The sequence below is a fragment of the Berghia stephanieae genome, chromosome 6, assembly GCF_034508935.2.
Source record: "Berghia stephanieae isolate SIO BIC M18660-M18661 chromosome 6, UCSD_Bste_1.3, whole genome shotgun sequence".
NCBI classification, from domain to species: domain Eukaryota; kingdom Metazoa; phylum Mollusca; class Gastropoda; order Nudibranchia; family Aeolidiidae; genus Berghia; species Berghia stephanieae.
The window spans coordinates 55,328,332-55,345,831 of record NC_088365.1 but is presented as its reverse complement, the minus strand read 5'-3'; the positions used below and the strand labels follow the sequence as shown (position 1 = coordinate 55,345,831).

The 17,500-nt window shown below is 37.6% G+C and overlaps 1 protein-coding gene across 1 annotated transcript in view; it reads left to right on the top strand.

Annotated features, from left to right (window-relative positions):
* LOC144975897 (protocadherin Fat 4-like) overlaps positions 1–17,500 on the top strand; it is a 44,608-nt gene that overhangs the window by 8,685 nt on the left and 18,423 nt on the right. The window contains 10 exon segments of the mRNA XM_078920085.1: positions 535–744; positions 1,376–1,522; positions 2,305–2,465; positions 5,369–5,486; positions 8,174–8,398; positions 9,404–11,740; positions 11,743–12,523; positions 13,066–13,216; positions 14,652–15,012; positions 16,270–16,444. Of these exon segments, the coding sequence (XP_078776211.1) occupies positions 535–744; positions 1,376–1,522; positions 2,305–2,465; positions 5,369–5,486; positions 8,174–8,398; positions 9,404–11,740; positions 11,743–12,523; positions 13,066–13,216; positions 14,652–15,012; positions 16,270–16,444 (4,666 nt within the window).

Below are 17,500 nucleotides of genomic sequence, written 5' to 3'. Positions count from 1 at the left end.
GGGGGACTGTCACAGTTTTAGTAGTCCTTCAGAGCCATTAGGCCCATGGAACCGGTTTTTTTTCCCTGTTTCTATATCGTGAATCGGGCAAATAGCAATTGCTTACTACCTTCTGGATAGGACGCAGGTCTATCGCAAAGTACTTTCCGCCAGATCTAACAGACGCAGCTACTCAATCACTGTTGGGTGGACGGGAGGTGGGATCAGAAAAAAAAAAAATCTCGACTGCACCCGGGATCGATCTACTTCCCTTTGATTGTGAAGAGAGTGCTCTACCAACTGAGCTATCGGGAACCCCTTATTGTCATAGTTTCAGACCAAAATGGAATATTATTTTATTAGTTGTTGGTTTTTATTTATTTATTTATTTATTTATTTATTTTGTGTGCGTGTTTTGTTTTTTGTTTTTTGTTTGATTGGTTTTTTTTTTTTGTTGGTTTTTTTTATTCTTGTTTGCATGACTATTTTTGTATTGAACCATCTAAACTTAAAATTATTCTTTTTGTTTGTTTTTTTTTTTTTTTCATATTTCAGGTGACCCCAAACTCACAGTGGATAAAACATCCGGCAATGTGAGCCTAATCAAGCCCTTAGACTACGAAGCCGGAGACGATCTCCTGGAAATGGAAGTGACAGTGTTCGATCTTGGGTCACCCTCTCTCTCAGCAACAGTCACCATCGTCTTTAAGGTCACGGACGCCGATGACAATCCTCCGCAGTGGACGAAACCATTTTACAACGCAAGTACGCAAGTATTTTACTATTAGAAATAGTCTTCCTTGCCCCAATCTTTGTTAAATATTGTAACCCCTCGATATTATGCCGGGATATACCTGATGTCAAAAAATGGATTTTATAGTAAGAATTCTTTTTTTTTAAATTGAGCTTTATTATATATATATATATATATATATATATATATATATATATATATATATATATATATATATATATATATATCATATATTTATATATACATACACTGTTAGTTTTGGTTATAAATTAAATTTACGACACTTCATTCATTCGGACACATTTACTGTTTTGTGACGTTGGGTCACATCTAATGTCCTATTGGAATGATATATGTGACCCATCATCTCAAAACAGTATTATGTCGGGATGAACAAGATGCTGAAATCTCAATTTTAAGTTTAACTGGTCAAGAAAACTGAAATTTCGGTTCTCGGCACTTTAAAATTCTATATTTTTTCTTCAATAATACATACATCAACCCAAGTCTGATGTTTTTGGTCATAGATTCTATTCTCAGCACTTTGATCACCCCGACTTAATACCATTTTTAGGCGACGGGTCACATATTTCCATTTAAATCGTTAATAATAATAACAATATTATTAATTTTAATTCACAGCCATTTCGGAGAGCACTTTGATTGGATCTATAGTGATAGCCTTGTCTGCGACTGATCTTGATACGCCCAACACTGACTTATCCAAAATCACTTACGGACTTGAAGGAATCTGCGACCCAGATTGGTTTCTGGTCGATGAACAGATCGGTAGGATGCGTAGATAGAAAAAATGTGAGCCCGGCCCGGCGGTCGGCCCATAATGTAGTCGTCTTGCAGAGCTATGCATAAGGCCCATGGAGCCGGAGTTTTATCCCGGTTTCTATAGAGTAAAACTGGCGATAGCAATTGCCTGCTATCCCTTTGACAAGACGCTAGTCTATTACAAAGTACTTTCCCACCATTAGGCCCGTGGAGCCGGAGTTTATCCCGGTTTCTATAGAGTGAAACTGGAGATAGCAATTGCCTAATATCCTTAGGATAGGACGCTAGTCTATCACAAAGTATTTTCCCACCATTATGCCCGTGGAGCCGGAGTTTATCCCGATTTTTATAGAGTGAAACTGGCGATAGCAATTGCCTAATATCCTTTGGATAGGACGCTAGTCAATCACTAATGGTTAGCCAGGATCGATCACCCGGGATCGATCATGGTCCTTTTGCGTGTGAAGCGAGTGCTCTACCGACTGATCTATCGGGATCGCCAGGTGATGATAAATAATTCCACTCGAATCAGGTGTGAACCCGTGCCTTGATAGCTAGAGAGGTGAATAAGGTAGAATGGTGCTACAAATAGAAGGCTTTCGTATGATAGTTTAATTCAGTTCCCAATGGCTTTTAGGTAACACCAATGAAGCATAACGGCGTTAATTGTGCTTGGTTAAACAATATGAATGCGTTATAATTGTTTTGCATTGCATATTTCATTTTAAGTTAGACTATCTATTATTAAATCATTAAGAACGCATAATTTTTTTCTCTCTCCGATTCAGGCAGTGTTGTAGTAAAGGAACCACTGGACTGGGAAACCAGCCCTCTAGTCGAGTGTCAGGTCCATGCCTATTCCTCTGACAAATTTGACGACAGAACTATTGCAAACTTGTCAATTACACTGATATATGCAATGATAGGTCTCCGAGCTTTGATATGGTTTGTATGTGTGTATATGCGTGCGTGTATGTGAGAGAGAAATAGTGTGTGTGTGTGTGTGTGTGCGCGCATGTGTCTAGTGATAGAGAGAGAGAGAGAGTGTGTGTGTGTGTGTGTGTGCGGCGTGTGTCTAGTGAGAGAGAGAGAGAGTGTGTGTGTGTGGTGGTGTGTGTGTGTGCACGCGTGTGTCTAGTGAGAAGAGAGATGTGTGTGTGTGTTTGTGTGTGTGTGTGCGCGCGTGTGTCTAGTGAGAGAGAGAGTTGTGTGTGTGTGCGTGTGTGCGCGCGTGTGTCTAGTGAGAGAGAGTGTGTGTGTGTGTGTGGTGTGTCTAGTGAGAGAGAGAGTGTGTGTGTGTGTGTGTGCGCGCATGTGTCTAGTGAGAGAGAGAGAGTGTGTGTGTGTGTGTGTGTGTGTGTGTGTGTGCACGCGCGCGCGCATTTAATTTAACAAACATCTTTCTACTTAAAAAAAAAAATCTGTTACGTTGGCTGAATTGGATACAATAGTCTGATGTCACGCCGCCGAGCAACGGCGGCCATCGTGATTCTGAACAAAGAAAATCGGTACTATAAATTCTTCATGCTGGCTAGAACTTTTCATACGTCTTGTGATCAGAATGTGTAAAAGTCAAAACATGATCAGATTTATGTTTTATTTCTTCTGGATACGCTTTTATGCTCGTCGGAGAAATATTTCATAAGGGCGTCCGCCATTGTCCCGATAGTTTAGAGCAAGTTACTAAGTTACCATGCGTTATTACGAGGGAAGTGACGTTACGACTGTTGAAGCGTATTACGAATGCACACAAAGCTTAGAAGGCAGTTAAAAGTTTGTACCTAATTATTGTAAGCATCTGATTGTGGGCAAGTGATTGCGTGTGTTTGCGTGTATGTGTGTGTGTGTGTGTGTTGTAGAAAACTTTGAAATGTCAAAATACCTTCAGGTGTTTTCAAGTGATATTCATATGCAAATTAGGTTTGCTCAGATTGTTGCCCAAGGTCCTTTTCATTTCAATCAGACCTGCCTAGTTAAAAAGTTAAACATTCTTAGATTTTGGTAGACAGAAATTGTATCGCTCAAGTTAACTTTGCAGATTAAAAAAATTATCCTACAATAATTAGGGGGCAGCGTGACTCAGCGATACGGTTTTTGCTTCGTACCGGAAAGGTACCGAGTTCGATCACCCGCCTCTGCGCTGCGTGGCCTTGAGCAAGTCATGCACCTCGCCCTAGCTCAAATTGCGGCGCTGCACTGCGGTTGACGCCTGGGTTATTCCAGTCTTCCTTTGGAATAGACCCTAGAGACAACTTTTCCAAATGGGATGAATAAAGGGAATTTTATTTTATTTTATTTATTTATTTAAAACACTTTAAAATACTTAATATTGTGCATCAACTCTAGCATCAACTATCATTCCAGATAATTTTTTTATGACTTATAGATGTTCATGAAGTTCTGAAATTGGAGCCAAATTCGGTAATTCTACGATTTTTTCATAGTAGTAGGCAGGTCTGTTTAAATTCAATTCATTCTTTTCACTAACAATGTGGAGTCCCTTAATTTTCGCCGCCAACCTTGAAAATCCTCTATAGATAGTATGCGCTTGGCTAAGAAGCTCAAAACATTGCCATCCGGAAGTATAACGGACCAACACACAAAACTGTGTGTATCCATGAACGTTTATAGTCATGTTAATATAGTTCAGTGAGCATTACTCATAAACGCGGATGTCAAAAAAAAAAACAATAACAAAGACCTGAGTGACGTCATCTTCGAACTATCTATTTCGTAATAGAGAAGAAAAGTCGTGACATCTCAACCCCTCCACTCTTTTGGCTCCTAAATCCTTGGGAGTGTGCATGTGTAGCCAGTTCTTGGGAGAACTAATAATGAATGGGCATGATCTATATTACATTTCCATGTGCTCGAGGTCATTGGTCACATTGGAAAACGTGCTCAAAGTGACCCACATAGTGAAAAGTGTTCACAGATTTTGAAATATCTAACATCACGATTGGTCATTTTGGTCAGCTTGACACATGGGAATGTTTACAACTTTCATAAACAAAGAAGCGTGTTTACATTTCTGAAGAAATATCCAATCGTTGGACAGCAACAAATCATGTGATTGATGACTTGGTTGGACGAAAACATGAATATAGATCGCTCCGATTGGTTACAAAAAGATGGCATAACTCCTTTACGAGCAGGATCTTTGTTATTGTTTTTAGCCAGCCATTTCGTGAGTAGTTCTCACTAAATTGTATTAATCGAGCTATAAACATTACATGTTACACATAATAGTTTTTTGTGTTGGTACGTTATATCCGGGTGGCGGATGTTATGTTATTTTTAAACTGAAAGCATTGCATCAACATGCGCTTGGCTAAGAAGCTCACAACGTTGCCATCCGGAAGTAAATGGACCAACACACAAAACTATGTGTAGCCATGAACTTCTGTAGTCTGGTTAATACAGTTAAATGAGAATTACTCATAAACGTGGATGCCAAAAAAAAACAATAACAAAAACCCGAGTGACGTCAAATTCATTATATCTATAAAGCTCACGTTTTGTTTTGTTTTGTTTTGTTTTGTTTTGTTTTTTTTGTTTGTTTTTGTTTTTGTTTTTTTGTTTGTTTTTTTTTTGTTTTTTGTTTTTGTTTATGTTTTGTTTTTGTTATATTAACAATCTGTTTATTGGCTGTTTCTGTTTACTGGGTCTGTGAGTGAATAAACGTGGATGCCAAAAAACAATAACAAAAACCCGAGTGACGTTAACTTTATTCTATCTATAAAGCTCATGTTGTGTTGTTTGTTTGTGTTTTTTTGTTTGTTTTTTGTTGTTTTTTTTTTATTATTGTTTTTGTTTTGTTTTTTATTATTTTAACAATCTGTTTGTTGGCAGTTTCTGTTTACTGGTTCTGTTAGTGAGGATGCTACAATTGGCACGACTGTGCTCAGAGTGGAGGCTGACGATCCAGATGACGGGCTTAACGGAATGTTTGTGTTATCCATGCCGACGGGTAAGCCATGAAATAAGTAAATATTATCTATATAAAATGGGACTAACACAAACTTCAGGAGGTAGTCTTAACCCCCCCCCCCCCCCGCCCCTCACCAACTATAGGTAAATCGTCACATTCGTTACGATACAATCAACATTTTTCTTATTCAAATTTCTTTTGTAGATACCTACATCATAAAATTTAAAGATATTGAACAATGTGTTGTAAATATGTTTAGCTTAAGAAGTTATGTATCGCAAGAATTTTACTGCTATTGTGTCTCAGTGATAAAAAATATATTTTGTGTTAGATGGATGTGAAATTTTGGGGGAAATCCTGAAAATGTCTGGTAAGGAGAGCGTTAATGACCTATAAGGCCGAGGAAACCGGAGTATATTCTACTTGCTGTAGCATTAAATAAGTGTTGGCGAAGTTGAAAAAAGGTAAGAATGTTGATCGATAAAATCAGAAAGAGGCATTTACGGTTTCTGGGACATGTGTGGAGAAGAGAATGAATAGAAAAGTTGGTAACATCTTGGGTGATCGAAGGAAAGAGAGCGAGAGGAAGACAAAGTATCACGTATCTAAATAACCTAAGAATGGCCAAAAGTGATTTTTAAAGCAACGCAGATTTCATACGCACCGCAGAGGATCGTGATTCGTGGAGACAGCTGACCGGCAACGTGCTCAATAGTGCAAGCCACGATGGATGATGATGATGATGATGATGATGATGATGATGATGATGATGATGATGATGATGATAGCGTTAAATGGAGAGTAACATTTGTTTGATACCTACCTGGGAGCAGCGTGGCTCAGCGGTAAGGTCTTTGCTTGGTATCCTTGAGCAAGAAACCTAGCCCCAGCTCACTTTGCGGCGTTGCACTGCAGCTGACGCCTGGGTTATTCTAGTCTTCCCTTGGAATAGACGCTAAAGACAAATTTCCCTTTGGGATGAACAAAGATAATTTTATCTATTTATTGTATTTATCTTTATACCTGCACATATTTGCAGGTCTGATAAACGAACGCAGCCATGGGCTTGATATAACATTGTTGCAATGGACACTATTTTGCATTGGTTTGAGCTCATTTCCATTACAACAATGACTCCGTGACTATTTGGGTTATCAGACCTGCAAATAAGTAGATGTCGTTTGCTACCCTTTTTGCAGACGCTAGTCTGAATAAAAGCATTAGAAGAAAAAAACAATTCTTCTAAATCCAGTTTCCATCAATGCTGGGTGGACAATGCGCTTAAAATTTATAAGTGTTAACCCGTTCTCCTATTATCCGTATAGATAGTATGCACTTGGCTAAGAAGTTCACAACATTGCCATCCGGAAGTATAACTGGCCAGCACACAAAACTGTGTGTAAGCATGATCGTTTATAGTCTGGTTAATACAGATTAACGCGGATGGCAAAAAACAATAACAAAGACATGGTGACGTCAACTTCGAACTATCTATATGGCCTCAATAACCCATTCTGAATTTATTTTTAAAAAAGTAATCCTTCAGACCATGGAGCCAGAGTTTATCCCGGTTTCTATAGCGTGAAACGGACAATAGCAATTACTTGCTATCCTTCGGATAGGACGCTAGTCTATCGCCAAGTACTTTCCGCCAAATCTGACAGACTAAGCAACCTATTCAGACAGGGGGGTCAGACAAAAATTTCGACTGCACCCGGGATCGATCTCGGTCCCTTTGCGTGTAAAGCGAGTGCTCTACCAACTGAGCTATCGGAACACCGCATTTTGAATGTATAACCGTATCCCAAGAAGCTGGTCATAGGTCATTGATCACTGTATTATTCGTAATTAGTGGGGATTTGTGGTAAAAGAGTGTTTGAATCTAGTGCATTCATAAGATATGCTAGCAAAAGAAATCAACACAATCTTCTTGTCGTTGACCTATATCTATGTACTACCTGCACTAGTTGTTATGCACATCCTTTTTAGCCTGTCCACCAAAGACATTGAGCTGTGCTTACATTTTAGTCATAAACGTCTCTAGTTAAATGATTATTATTATGATGATCGTGAAAGGTATGATGGTCGTGTGATCGTTAAGAGTAGTAGTAGTAGTAGTAGTAGTAGTAGTAGTAGTAGTAGTAGTAGTAGTGTAGTAGTAGTAGTAGTAGTAGTAGTAGTAGTAGCAGTAGTAGTAGTGGTAGTGGTAGTAGTAGTAGTAGTAGTAGTAACAGTAGTAGTAGTAGTAGTATTAGTAGTAGTAGTATAGTAGTAGTAGTAGTAGTAGTAGTAGTAGTAGTAGTAGTAGTAGTAGTAGTAGTAGTAGTAGTAGTAGTAGTTAGTAAGTAGTAGTAGTAGTAGTAGTAGTAGTAGTAGTAGTAGTAGTAGTAGTAGTAGTAAGTAGTAGTAGTAGTAGTAGTAGTAGTAGTAGTAGTAGTAGTAGTAATAGTAGTAGTAGTAGTAGTAGTAGTAGTAGTAGTAGTAGTAGTAGTAGTAGTAGTAGTAGTAGTAGTAGTAGTAGTAGTAGTAGTAGTAGTAGTAGTAGCAGCAGCAGTAGTAGTAGTAGTAGTAGTAGTAGTAGTAGTAGTAGTAGTAGTAGTAGTGGCAATGATGATGATGGTGGTGGTGGTGATGGTGGCATAAAACTTCATGTTAGATAAGATCACAAGAGCAACTGCTGCAAATAACAAAGCAATCATAATAGATCACTACTGTCTCATCCCCAGCATCCCCATTTTCTATAGACGCTGACACCGGTTTTGTGACCTTAAGCAGCCCCATCGATTATGAAAACGTGACCAATTACCTTTTGACAGTGGTAGCCAAGGACAAAGGAAGGCCAACACAGACGTCCTTGACCTATGTCAACATTCAGGTGGACCCAGTCAATGAATTCAATCCTACGATCAGCGCAGGGATAAGTCTCTCGGTCAGCGAAGTCGAAGAACCTGGTAATGAATGGATTTATTCATTTGATGAGGTTTTAAAAAAACTTGATCCTTTATATAGCGCAATATTCACTAAACGTGCTCAAAGCGCTTTATAAGGGGTCGCTAGCTAACAGCAACAATTTACACGTAGAACGAGACACGACGCCTGTTAGGTGATATTTCCTTAAAAAATTTCGGACAAAGACAACGCTGTTAACAGCCAGGTACTCATTTTACACCTGAGTACGATGAGAGAATGTGAGTAAAGAGTCTTTTCCAAGGTCTCAACTATGCGCCGAGCTAGGCTCGAACCCAGGACCCTCCGATACGAAAGCGAGTGTCTTACCACAGACCACATAGCCACATTGGTTGGACATTCGATCTTTGCAGTCGGAATTTACCTCATTTTCTACAGTCTGAAACAGAAAATAGCATTCACTTGCTACTCTTTGGATAGACGCTGGCTAGTCTATCGCAAAAAATCTTTCCGTCAGATTTTAGGGTCCCATCAGCCCAATCACTACTGAGTGAACAGAAATTTCAGAGACAAAACTCGACTTTACCCGGGATCGATGTGAAGCAAGTTCTCTATCAATTGAGGAACGGAGACACCCCCCCCCCCCCCCAAGACAAATAATTAAAATAATATCCCCTTTATCCTATGGGGATATTTTTGTTTTCGATTCTATTTCAAATAAAAGGACAGAGATCTAAACAAAGAGTCAGCCGCCTCTAGCGCCGCAAAAAGCTAGCAGTACTACCACTTCAACAAAAATAAGAAATTAATTGACTTCAACGTAAGTGTTCGTGACGCAGCGTTTCCATGTCCTATTATGTGTTTTAAACTCAGATTGGTTAGAATTGCAAAATTAAAGTTTTTCTGCAAAGTAACAATTTCATTCATTCTCTCCATTGAAAGCATTTACGGAAATGTAAGCTTAAATTATTTTTAAAGGCAGGTGGTCATATTTTGGTCAAGTTATCAAACTATACTTTCTAAACCTCCATACCCCAACCCATCTTTAGGGAGAGCCCTCACGAAGATGTCAGCAGATGACAAAGACGCTGGACTTGACGGAGAGGTCGAGTTTTTCCTCTTGGATTCTAATGTGCCATTTCTGCTTGAGAGAGCCACCGGGGATTTGAGAATCGGCATAGGATTGGACAGGGAAATAAAGGATGAGTACAGCCTACACATTCTCGTTAAAGACAAATCAAACACGACAGTGCGGTCTTCCCAGTCGACAATTGAAGTCATAGTTACAGACGTCAACGATAACGCCCCGGCGTGTGATCCTATTGACGTGATTCAAATTTCTCCACCTATATCTTCACAAGACCCGTTAGTACAGATAAAATGCAATGATCCAGATATTGGTAATACAATCAGCTACACTCTCGTCGGTGGGGACATTCACGGAATATTTGATGTGAATTCTCAAAATGGAAAAGTATCCCTAGTGGGCAGCCCAGTTATAGGATCGTATAATCTATACGTTGACGTGGAGGATAACGGAGCTCCAAACCTCAATATCACGATTCCTATTCCCATTGTTGTTGAAAGTCTGTTTAAATTTGATAATCTGCCAGCGTCCGTTGATGTACTGGAAAATCGTACCATCTTTTCACTCATTTATACGGTGAATACGTCAGGCAACTTTGATTTTTCATCCTCTGAAATCATCAGCGGCGACGAAGACAAAATGTTTAGTTTAGATCCTTCAAGTGGTCGTATAAGACTTTTACGTTTACTGGACTGGGAAACTAAAAAATCGTATCCATTAAAAATTCGATCAGTTTCAAGCAATGGGCAGCTCATTGAAAATGATCTGACTTTCAATGTTATAGACATAAATGATAATGTACCGAGATTTGATGAGACATTTGTTCACATTAAAGTTGTAGAGGAGTTATTTGTTCCGAGTCTTCTAAAGATTTTAACGGCAAATGACGACGATGGAGGCTCTAATTCTAAAATCACATATTCAATTGCACATGGGAATGACGCTGGGGTGTTTAGCTTCGAAAATGGAGAGTTGAAGTTATTAAAAAGTTTGGATTACGAGAAGGTGACATCTTACTCTTTGACAGTGGGAGCCCAGGATAGTGGTGATCCGCCATTGAGTAGCACTGCAATTGTATTCGTCGAAGTCACCAACCAGGATGATAATCCTCTTGTGATAGAATTTATTGACTCCGTTGGAAATCTCGATTTGCAGGAAGACGTTGCTGTTGGAACTTTAGTAACGACGGTGAATGGAACAGATGCAGATATAGGATCCGATATCCGATACACTTTTAGCAGTGGAAACGAGTTGATGTATTTTACAATTAATGAAAAGAATGGCACTATTTACACTGCGATGTCCCTTGATTACGAAACAGCTCATAATGTGTCTTTATTGATCAAAGCAGAGAATTCTATAGGAGTGACTAAAACACTAGCCCTGAAAGTACACATTCTGGATATAAACGACAATACACCAACATTTTCCAAACAATTCTATTCCACTGAGTTGCCCCATGGAACATCGGCAGATAAAGTTATTGGTCAAGTTAAAGCCACGGATAAGGATTCGGGCAACGATGGTCTCATATATTTATCGATAATAAATGGTAATGATAAAAATCATTTCCGTCTCTCCGGCAAAAATTTAGAAACATCAACTGAGCTGGATTCCAATGATCAAGACTTTTACACACTGGTGATCCAAGCGAAGGACGGTGGTTTTCCCTCGAGATCGTCTACCACCATTTTCCAAATTGTTGTCAACGAAAAGCTTCAAGAACCCCAATTCGCATCGCCATTTGAAGACTTGACATTGCAGGAAGATAGATCACCTGGAACAGTGTTTGATTGCGACGCAACGATAGCGGGAGCTGTGGAAGGAGAACAAGGAGATTTGATCTATTCAATCATGAATGGTAACAACGATAATTATTTCTTTATTGACAGCTTTACATGCAAAATTGACTTGATCAAAACTCTTGATTTTAGCTCTTTTCCAGCTTATTCTTTATACATTTTGGCCAAGAATAAGGCCGATCCAGGGTTGAATGATTCATTTGTTGTTAACTTCAATATTAACCAGATAAACAAGCACAAACCATACTTTGGACAAGAAATGTATAGTTGGAGTATACCAGAAAACATAAACCCTGGAGTCGCCGTGGGCACAGTCGACGCTACTGATAAGGATATTGGAGATTTCGGAGAAATTGTCTACAATATCGAAACAAACTCCAGATTTGAAATCAATTCCTCTAGTGGTTTAGTCAAAACAGTGTCTTCATTTGATTATAGAGTTGAACAGAGTTTCCATTTGTATATAACAGCTAAGGATAAAGGCATCACCATATCTAAAGTTCATCAGCTATTGTAGTCATAAACATTGTGGACATAAACGATCACATTCCAGCTTTTGGAAGTGCTAATTATGAAATAAGTCTTCCGGAAACCACCTCGTCCCCTGGAGATGTTTTTGTAATATCAGCTACGGATGAGGATACAGGCGATAGCGGAGAGATACAGTATTCAATCACCTCCGGAGATACGTCAAAATTCAACATTCACGCTTCATTAGGAGTTGTAAAGCTTCTGAAACCTCTTGACTTTGAAGAAACAACGGAATATATCCTTGAGATAATGGCGCAAGACAAAGGTATTCCTTCTCTTAGCAGCGTAACAACATTGACAGTTAGTGTCATTGACTTTAATGACCATACCCCAGTCATTCCTTTCGAGCGTTTAGACTTAGCTTTACCAAAGAACTCTCCACCGTTCACGTCTCTTTACACCATTACTGCAACGGATAAAGATAAAGGCGTTGAAGACTCAACAGTCAACTATGCCATTTTGAATGGCAATACCAACGGGTTGTTTACAATTGACATCGACACTGGAGAAGTGAAAACAGCGAGATATGTCATTGCTAGCGATGTGTCCTACGATTTAGTTGTCATTGCCAGAGATCAAGGCACTCCATCTTTGACAGGAAGTGCTACGATTGGGATTAGAATTATCCCTGGATCGTCGTTGACTCCGACTGATTATTCCTTCTCAGTGGAAGAAAACAAATCGACAGGAACCTTTGTTGGACAAATCCCGAAAGACCCTAACATAGATGTTACCGGATATTCCATCAGGTACAATTCCAAGTAAAAGCATAATATATGAGGAGATTGGTAAAGAGCCATTAAGTGCTATTGGTGATTTAACACTATCTTTTCTTGTCATAAAACCCTTTTTAAACATCATAATTTCATAATTTTGGTGGCATATTGACAATAGTGATTATAAATGACGGTGATGATGATGATGATGATGATGATGATGATGATGATGATGATGATGATGATGATGATGATGATGATGATGATGATGGTCGTGGTGGTAGTTGTGGTTGTGTTGGTGATGATGGTGGTGGTTGTGGTAGTTTTGGTGGTGGTAATGATGATGACGATGACGACGACGACGACAATGATGGTGATGATGATGATGACAATGATAATAATGATACTAATAATAATAATAATAATAATAATAATAATAATAATAATAATAATAATAATAATAATAATATAATAATAATAATGATGATGATGATGATGATGATGATGATGATGATGATGATGATAATGATGATGATGATGATGATAATATTAATTATAATAAATCTTTCATTCAGCTCAGGGAACTTTAACAGTGATTTAACTGTAAGAATGTCCAAGAATGGCGATGGAGCCATCTACACAGCCCGGCCTTTGGATAGAGAATCTTACTCATTCTACCAACTGGTCGTGTTGATGGAACACAATGCCGGGTCAAAAAGTATCACGGTAAATTACACCAATCATTTTGTTTTGTTTTGATTTATTTTTTCGTGAAGAGTGTTGTGGCAATAAAAAAGAAAATTAATCAAAATCTATCTTACTCTTGTATGTTGTATACTTACTCCCTTCTAATCGGTGCTCGTGGGAGCTTGGAAATTCTGTCGTATATTGACAATATTCATTTCGTTTATTTTTGGCTGGAAACAGTTACTTCATGTGTCGATGGATTGAGATTACCCCCCCCCCCCCCTCCTCCCACCCCGGTCCCCCTACCCTTTCCAATACATGTCAAAAAGTCTCAAACTTTTTTTTACATTTTAGAGGACGTCTTATTCTGTCGATGTATGAAATAATAGTTGTATTACCAAATAGATAAAAAGGCTTGTTTTAACGGCGATAGAAAGATCCATATATTTTTTAACAAAAGGTAAGCTGTTAGGAAGCATCGGAGGGATCAGATGTGTTAACATATATATATATATATATATATATATATATATATATATATATATATATATATTATGTATGTATATATATATATATATATATATATATATATATATATATATATATATGTCTGTCTGTGTGTGTATGTGTGTGTGTGTATAAACTTCTTTATAAAGAAGTAGCATGAGCTTCGAAAATGATATTATCATAGTTCAATTCATTAAATTAGAAACTAATACACAGCTACAATGGCTAACTATATAAATAGAAATGATTTTATTTGTTTCAATCCAAGACGTGAAGGTTTATGTTGTGCATTTCATTTGTAGAAAACATGCCCAGTAAGTGACAATAATACTATCCAGTTCAATTGAGAGGTGATATTCATTGTAAAATCTTCTTAACCAAGTTCAAGTGATCAGTCTGCAGCGTGTTTTACTTGTACTCTGCAATACAAAGCACTGTTGTTGTTTTTTTATTTTGGCCAAACAAATCGTGATTCACTATCAATAGATTAAGATGACCATATTTTATCAGAAAGCCTTAAACCTGATGCTTCTTTACAATTCTTAGTTTAACGACTTTAAAAAGAGCTTTCCATATAGCGCAATATCCACTAAATGTGCTCAAAGCGCTTTTACAAGGGGTCCCTGACCAACAGCAACATATAACATTTAAGACACCTGTTAGGCGATATTACATTTTTTTCGGACAGAGACAACGCTGTTAACGGCCAGGTACTCAATTTACTCCTGACTACGGTGGAAGAATATGAGTAAAGAGCCTTCTCCGAGGACTCAACTATGCGCCGAGAGAGGCTCGAACCCAGGACCTTCCGATCCGAAAGCGAGTGTCATTCATACCACTAGACCACATAGCCACACAACGACTTACATTGACTAAATGATGCATTGTGAGGGCGCATAGAGCACACCGAAACTGGGAAATTTCTATGTATATTTTTTTATGTTAAATTCCAAACCCCTCAATTTAGGTATCAGTAAGTGTGGCAGATATCAACGACAACGATCCCGTAGCTGGCGCCACTCAGATGTCTCTTGAAGTCGTGGAGAATACCCCAATAGGAACTTACCTTGTGTCAATTACTGCTTCAGACTCCGACTCCGGCGCGAATGGTGACATCGATTTCAGCATATCTGACTCGACCCCTCTTGGCCAGAAGTATTTCTCTATCGACAGCAACGGATTGTTGACTGTAAAAGAGGAGATTGACTTCGAAATATTTACGACCCTCGAACTCACTATTGAAGTCACGGACAAAGGGAGTCAACCAAGAACGACATCCGTCGCTGTTTCAGTTAAAATACAAGATGTCGTCGAAGAAGAAATTCCAGGTTTGAAACATAATTTATTTCTGTTTTACGTTTGTTCCTGACACTTTGTAGTTATACCTTGTACTTGTCACCCTTCAGGAGTAACAGTATTTATACCTTTTACCTGTCACCCTTCTGGAGTAACAGTAGTCATACCTTGTATTTGTCACCCTTCTGGAGAAACAGTAGTTATACCTTGTACATATCACCCTTCTGGAGTAAAAGTTGTTATACTTGTACTTGTCACCCTTCTAGGGTAACGAAAATCAACGGGACGCTTCCATTCCGTCTTGAACTCTCCACCGCTTCATTGGAAGTGGTGGCGCAAATAAATATCACATTAAATACATTAGGCCATAGGCTTTCTGATATATTGTATAAAAAGTGTTTTAAAAGGGGAAGGATTCAAAGCACAACTTGGATGGAACCCTTTGTCTGGACCAGAGAAGATGACAAAGGATGTAACACAAGCTATGCATTTTGATTTTGCTCCAGTTGGGTTTTATTTTCTAATTTAAAGGAGGGGAATTACATATTTTTGCGGTTTACAATGTGCTAATTTATCATGTGTCCTTTATTTATTGCTAATATTGCTAAACTGAGCACGGACAGAAACTAGAGATGTAAGATTGATGGGAGAAATCTGCATTGGTTATTATGTTCTTAATTTGAACCAAGGCACTTCACACCGATTGTCTCTATTAATTCGGTTATCAACTGATTGATATTGTTGATGTCAAAGGAAGATTGTTCACTTGTGTCATTACTTATTTTTCTTCAGAGGGTGTCGCGTCATTCAATTTAAGATAAATGAAAGATTGCTCACTGTGAAATTTTGAAAGAGTAGTTATATTTTCTTTCATTTCCCAAACCATTTAGACTCTAGGAAATGAAGATTCTTATGCTTATCTTAATGTGGTTTTGATAATAGAGAGAATTCTCTCTTGCACAAAAAACGGCCACTGTCAAACAATTCTCTCTTGCATAAAAACGGCGGCGCTTGTCGAGCAATTCTCTCTTGCGCAAAGATGGCGCATGTCAAGCAATTCTCTCTTGCACAAAAAAAAAAAAAACCACGCCTGTCAAGCAATTCTCTCTTCCACGAATACTACACCTATTAAAAAGTATCTCTTAAATAAAATAATGGCGCTTGTCAATCGACCTGTATGATACAGATTTGATACGTGGCCTAGTGGTGGTAATACATCGCGCATAGTAAGCCTATGGACGTACGCTATGTATGTACACATTCTTTTATTTATTCCGTGTTATCTGCAGATGATGCCATCGATGATTCTCCGTCCACTTTCAAATCGTTTGAGATCCCGCATACATTGAAATATGGAGACTTGGTGTTTACAGCTCAGCCTGGGGATTTCAACCTGTCACTCAGTGTCACCGATGACGTCCAGTATGCCTCAATCGGGTCCTACGTTTTTGCTCTTGACTCAAGGTAAAGAGAACTCATATAATTTGTTTAACCCTATTTTCATACGAAAATAGAAAGTCCTATTTCCTGATTTGGGGTCCTTTTGGCCCCAATGACTTGCAAATAGCAAAATACTAGAAAGTCCTATTTTCTTATGTGAGGGCCATTTGACCCCCATGATTTTTCTATGGAAAATTCAGTTAAAATAATATTTTCTCATTAAAGGGTTAAATCATTTTGTTGTTTTGTTTAGACATCATGCATCTCTTTATTCAGTGACATACTCGTGTCAAAATGATCCACAACTTACTGGTAGATGGCATCTACAATAATTGACTTAGGTAATTTTGTTTCCTGTTGGCTGCTCAATATGATAAGCGTCCGTTTCAGTTACCTACCTTTTCATCAACTCTAATAAAAAAAACATTCAAGTAAGCCTACTAATTCTTTACTTTTTTCTTCATTAGAAGTGTGACGAATGAAGGTGATTCTTATACTTAACCTATGTAACTAAAAATGAATTGATAGTATCAATAATTTTATGATTGTAGTACCAGCTAGATCGCCAAATATGAAATGATGAAACAATAACGGATAAATGAAAGTCTTAATTTCAATTAAATGTTTCTTCCAATACTTGCCTTACTTTCGTATCTTGATTATCTTTTCTTATTGTGTGTCCTCTACCTTCCCACATATTTGTTTGTAACTTCAAATATGACAAGTGATTTATTTTCTCGTACCGTTTTTCAATCTCTAAGTGAACTAATTATTATTATTATTATTATTATTATTATTATTATTATTATTATTATTATTATTATTATTATTATTATCATTATTATTATTATTATTATTATTATTATTATTATTATTATTATTATCATTATTATTATTATCATTATTATTATTATTATTATTATTATTATTATTACCATTATTATCATTATTATTATTATTATTATTATTATTATTATTATTATTATTATTATTATCATTATTATTATTATTAATTATTGAAACTTTTGAAATGAAATGAAAGAAAGAGCTTCCTCTGTTAAAATCTTTAGTATTTTTCTC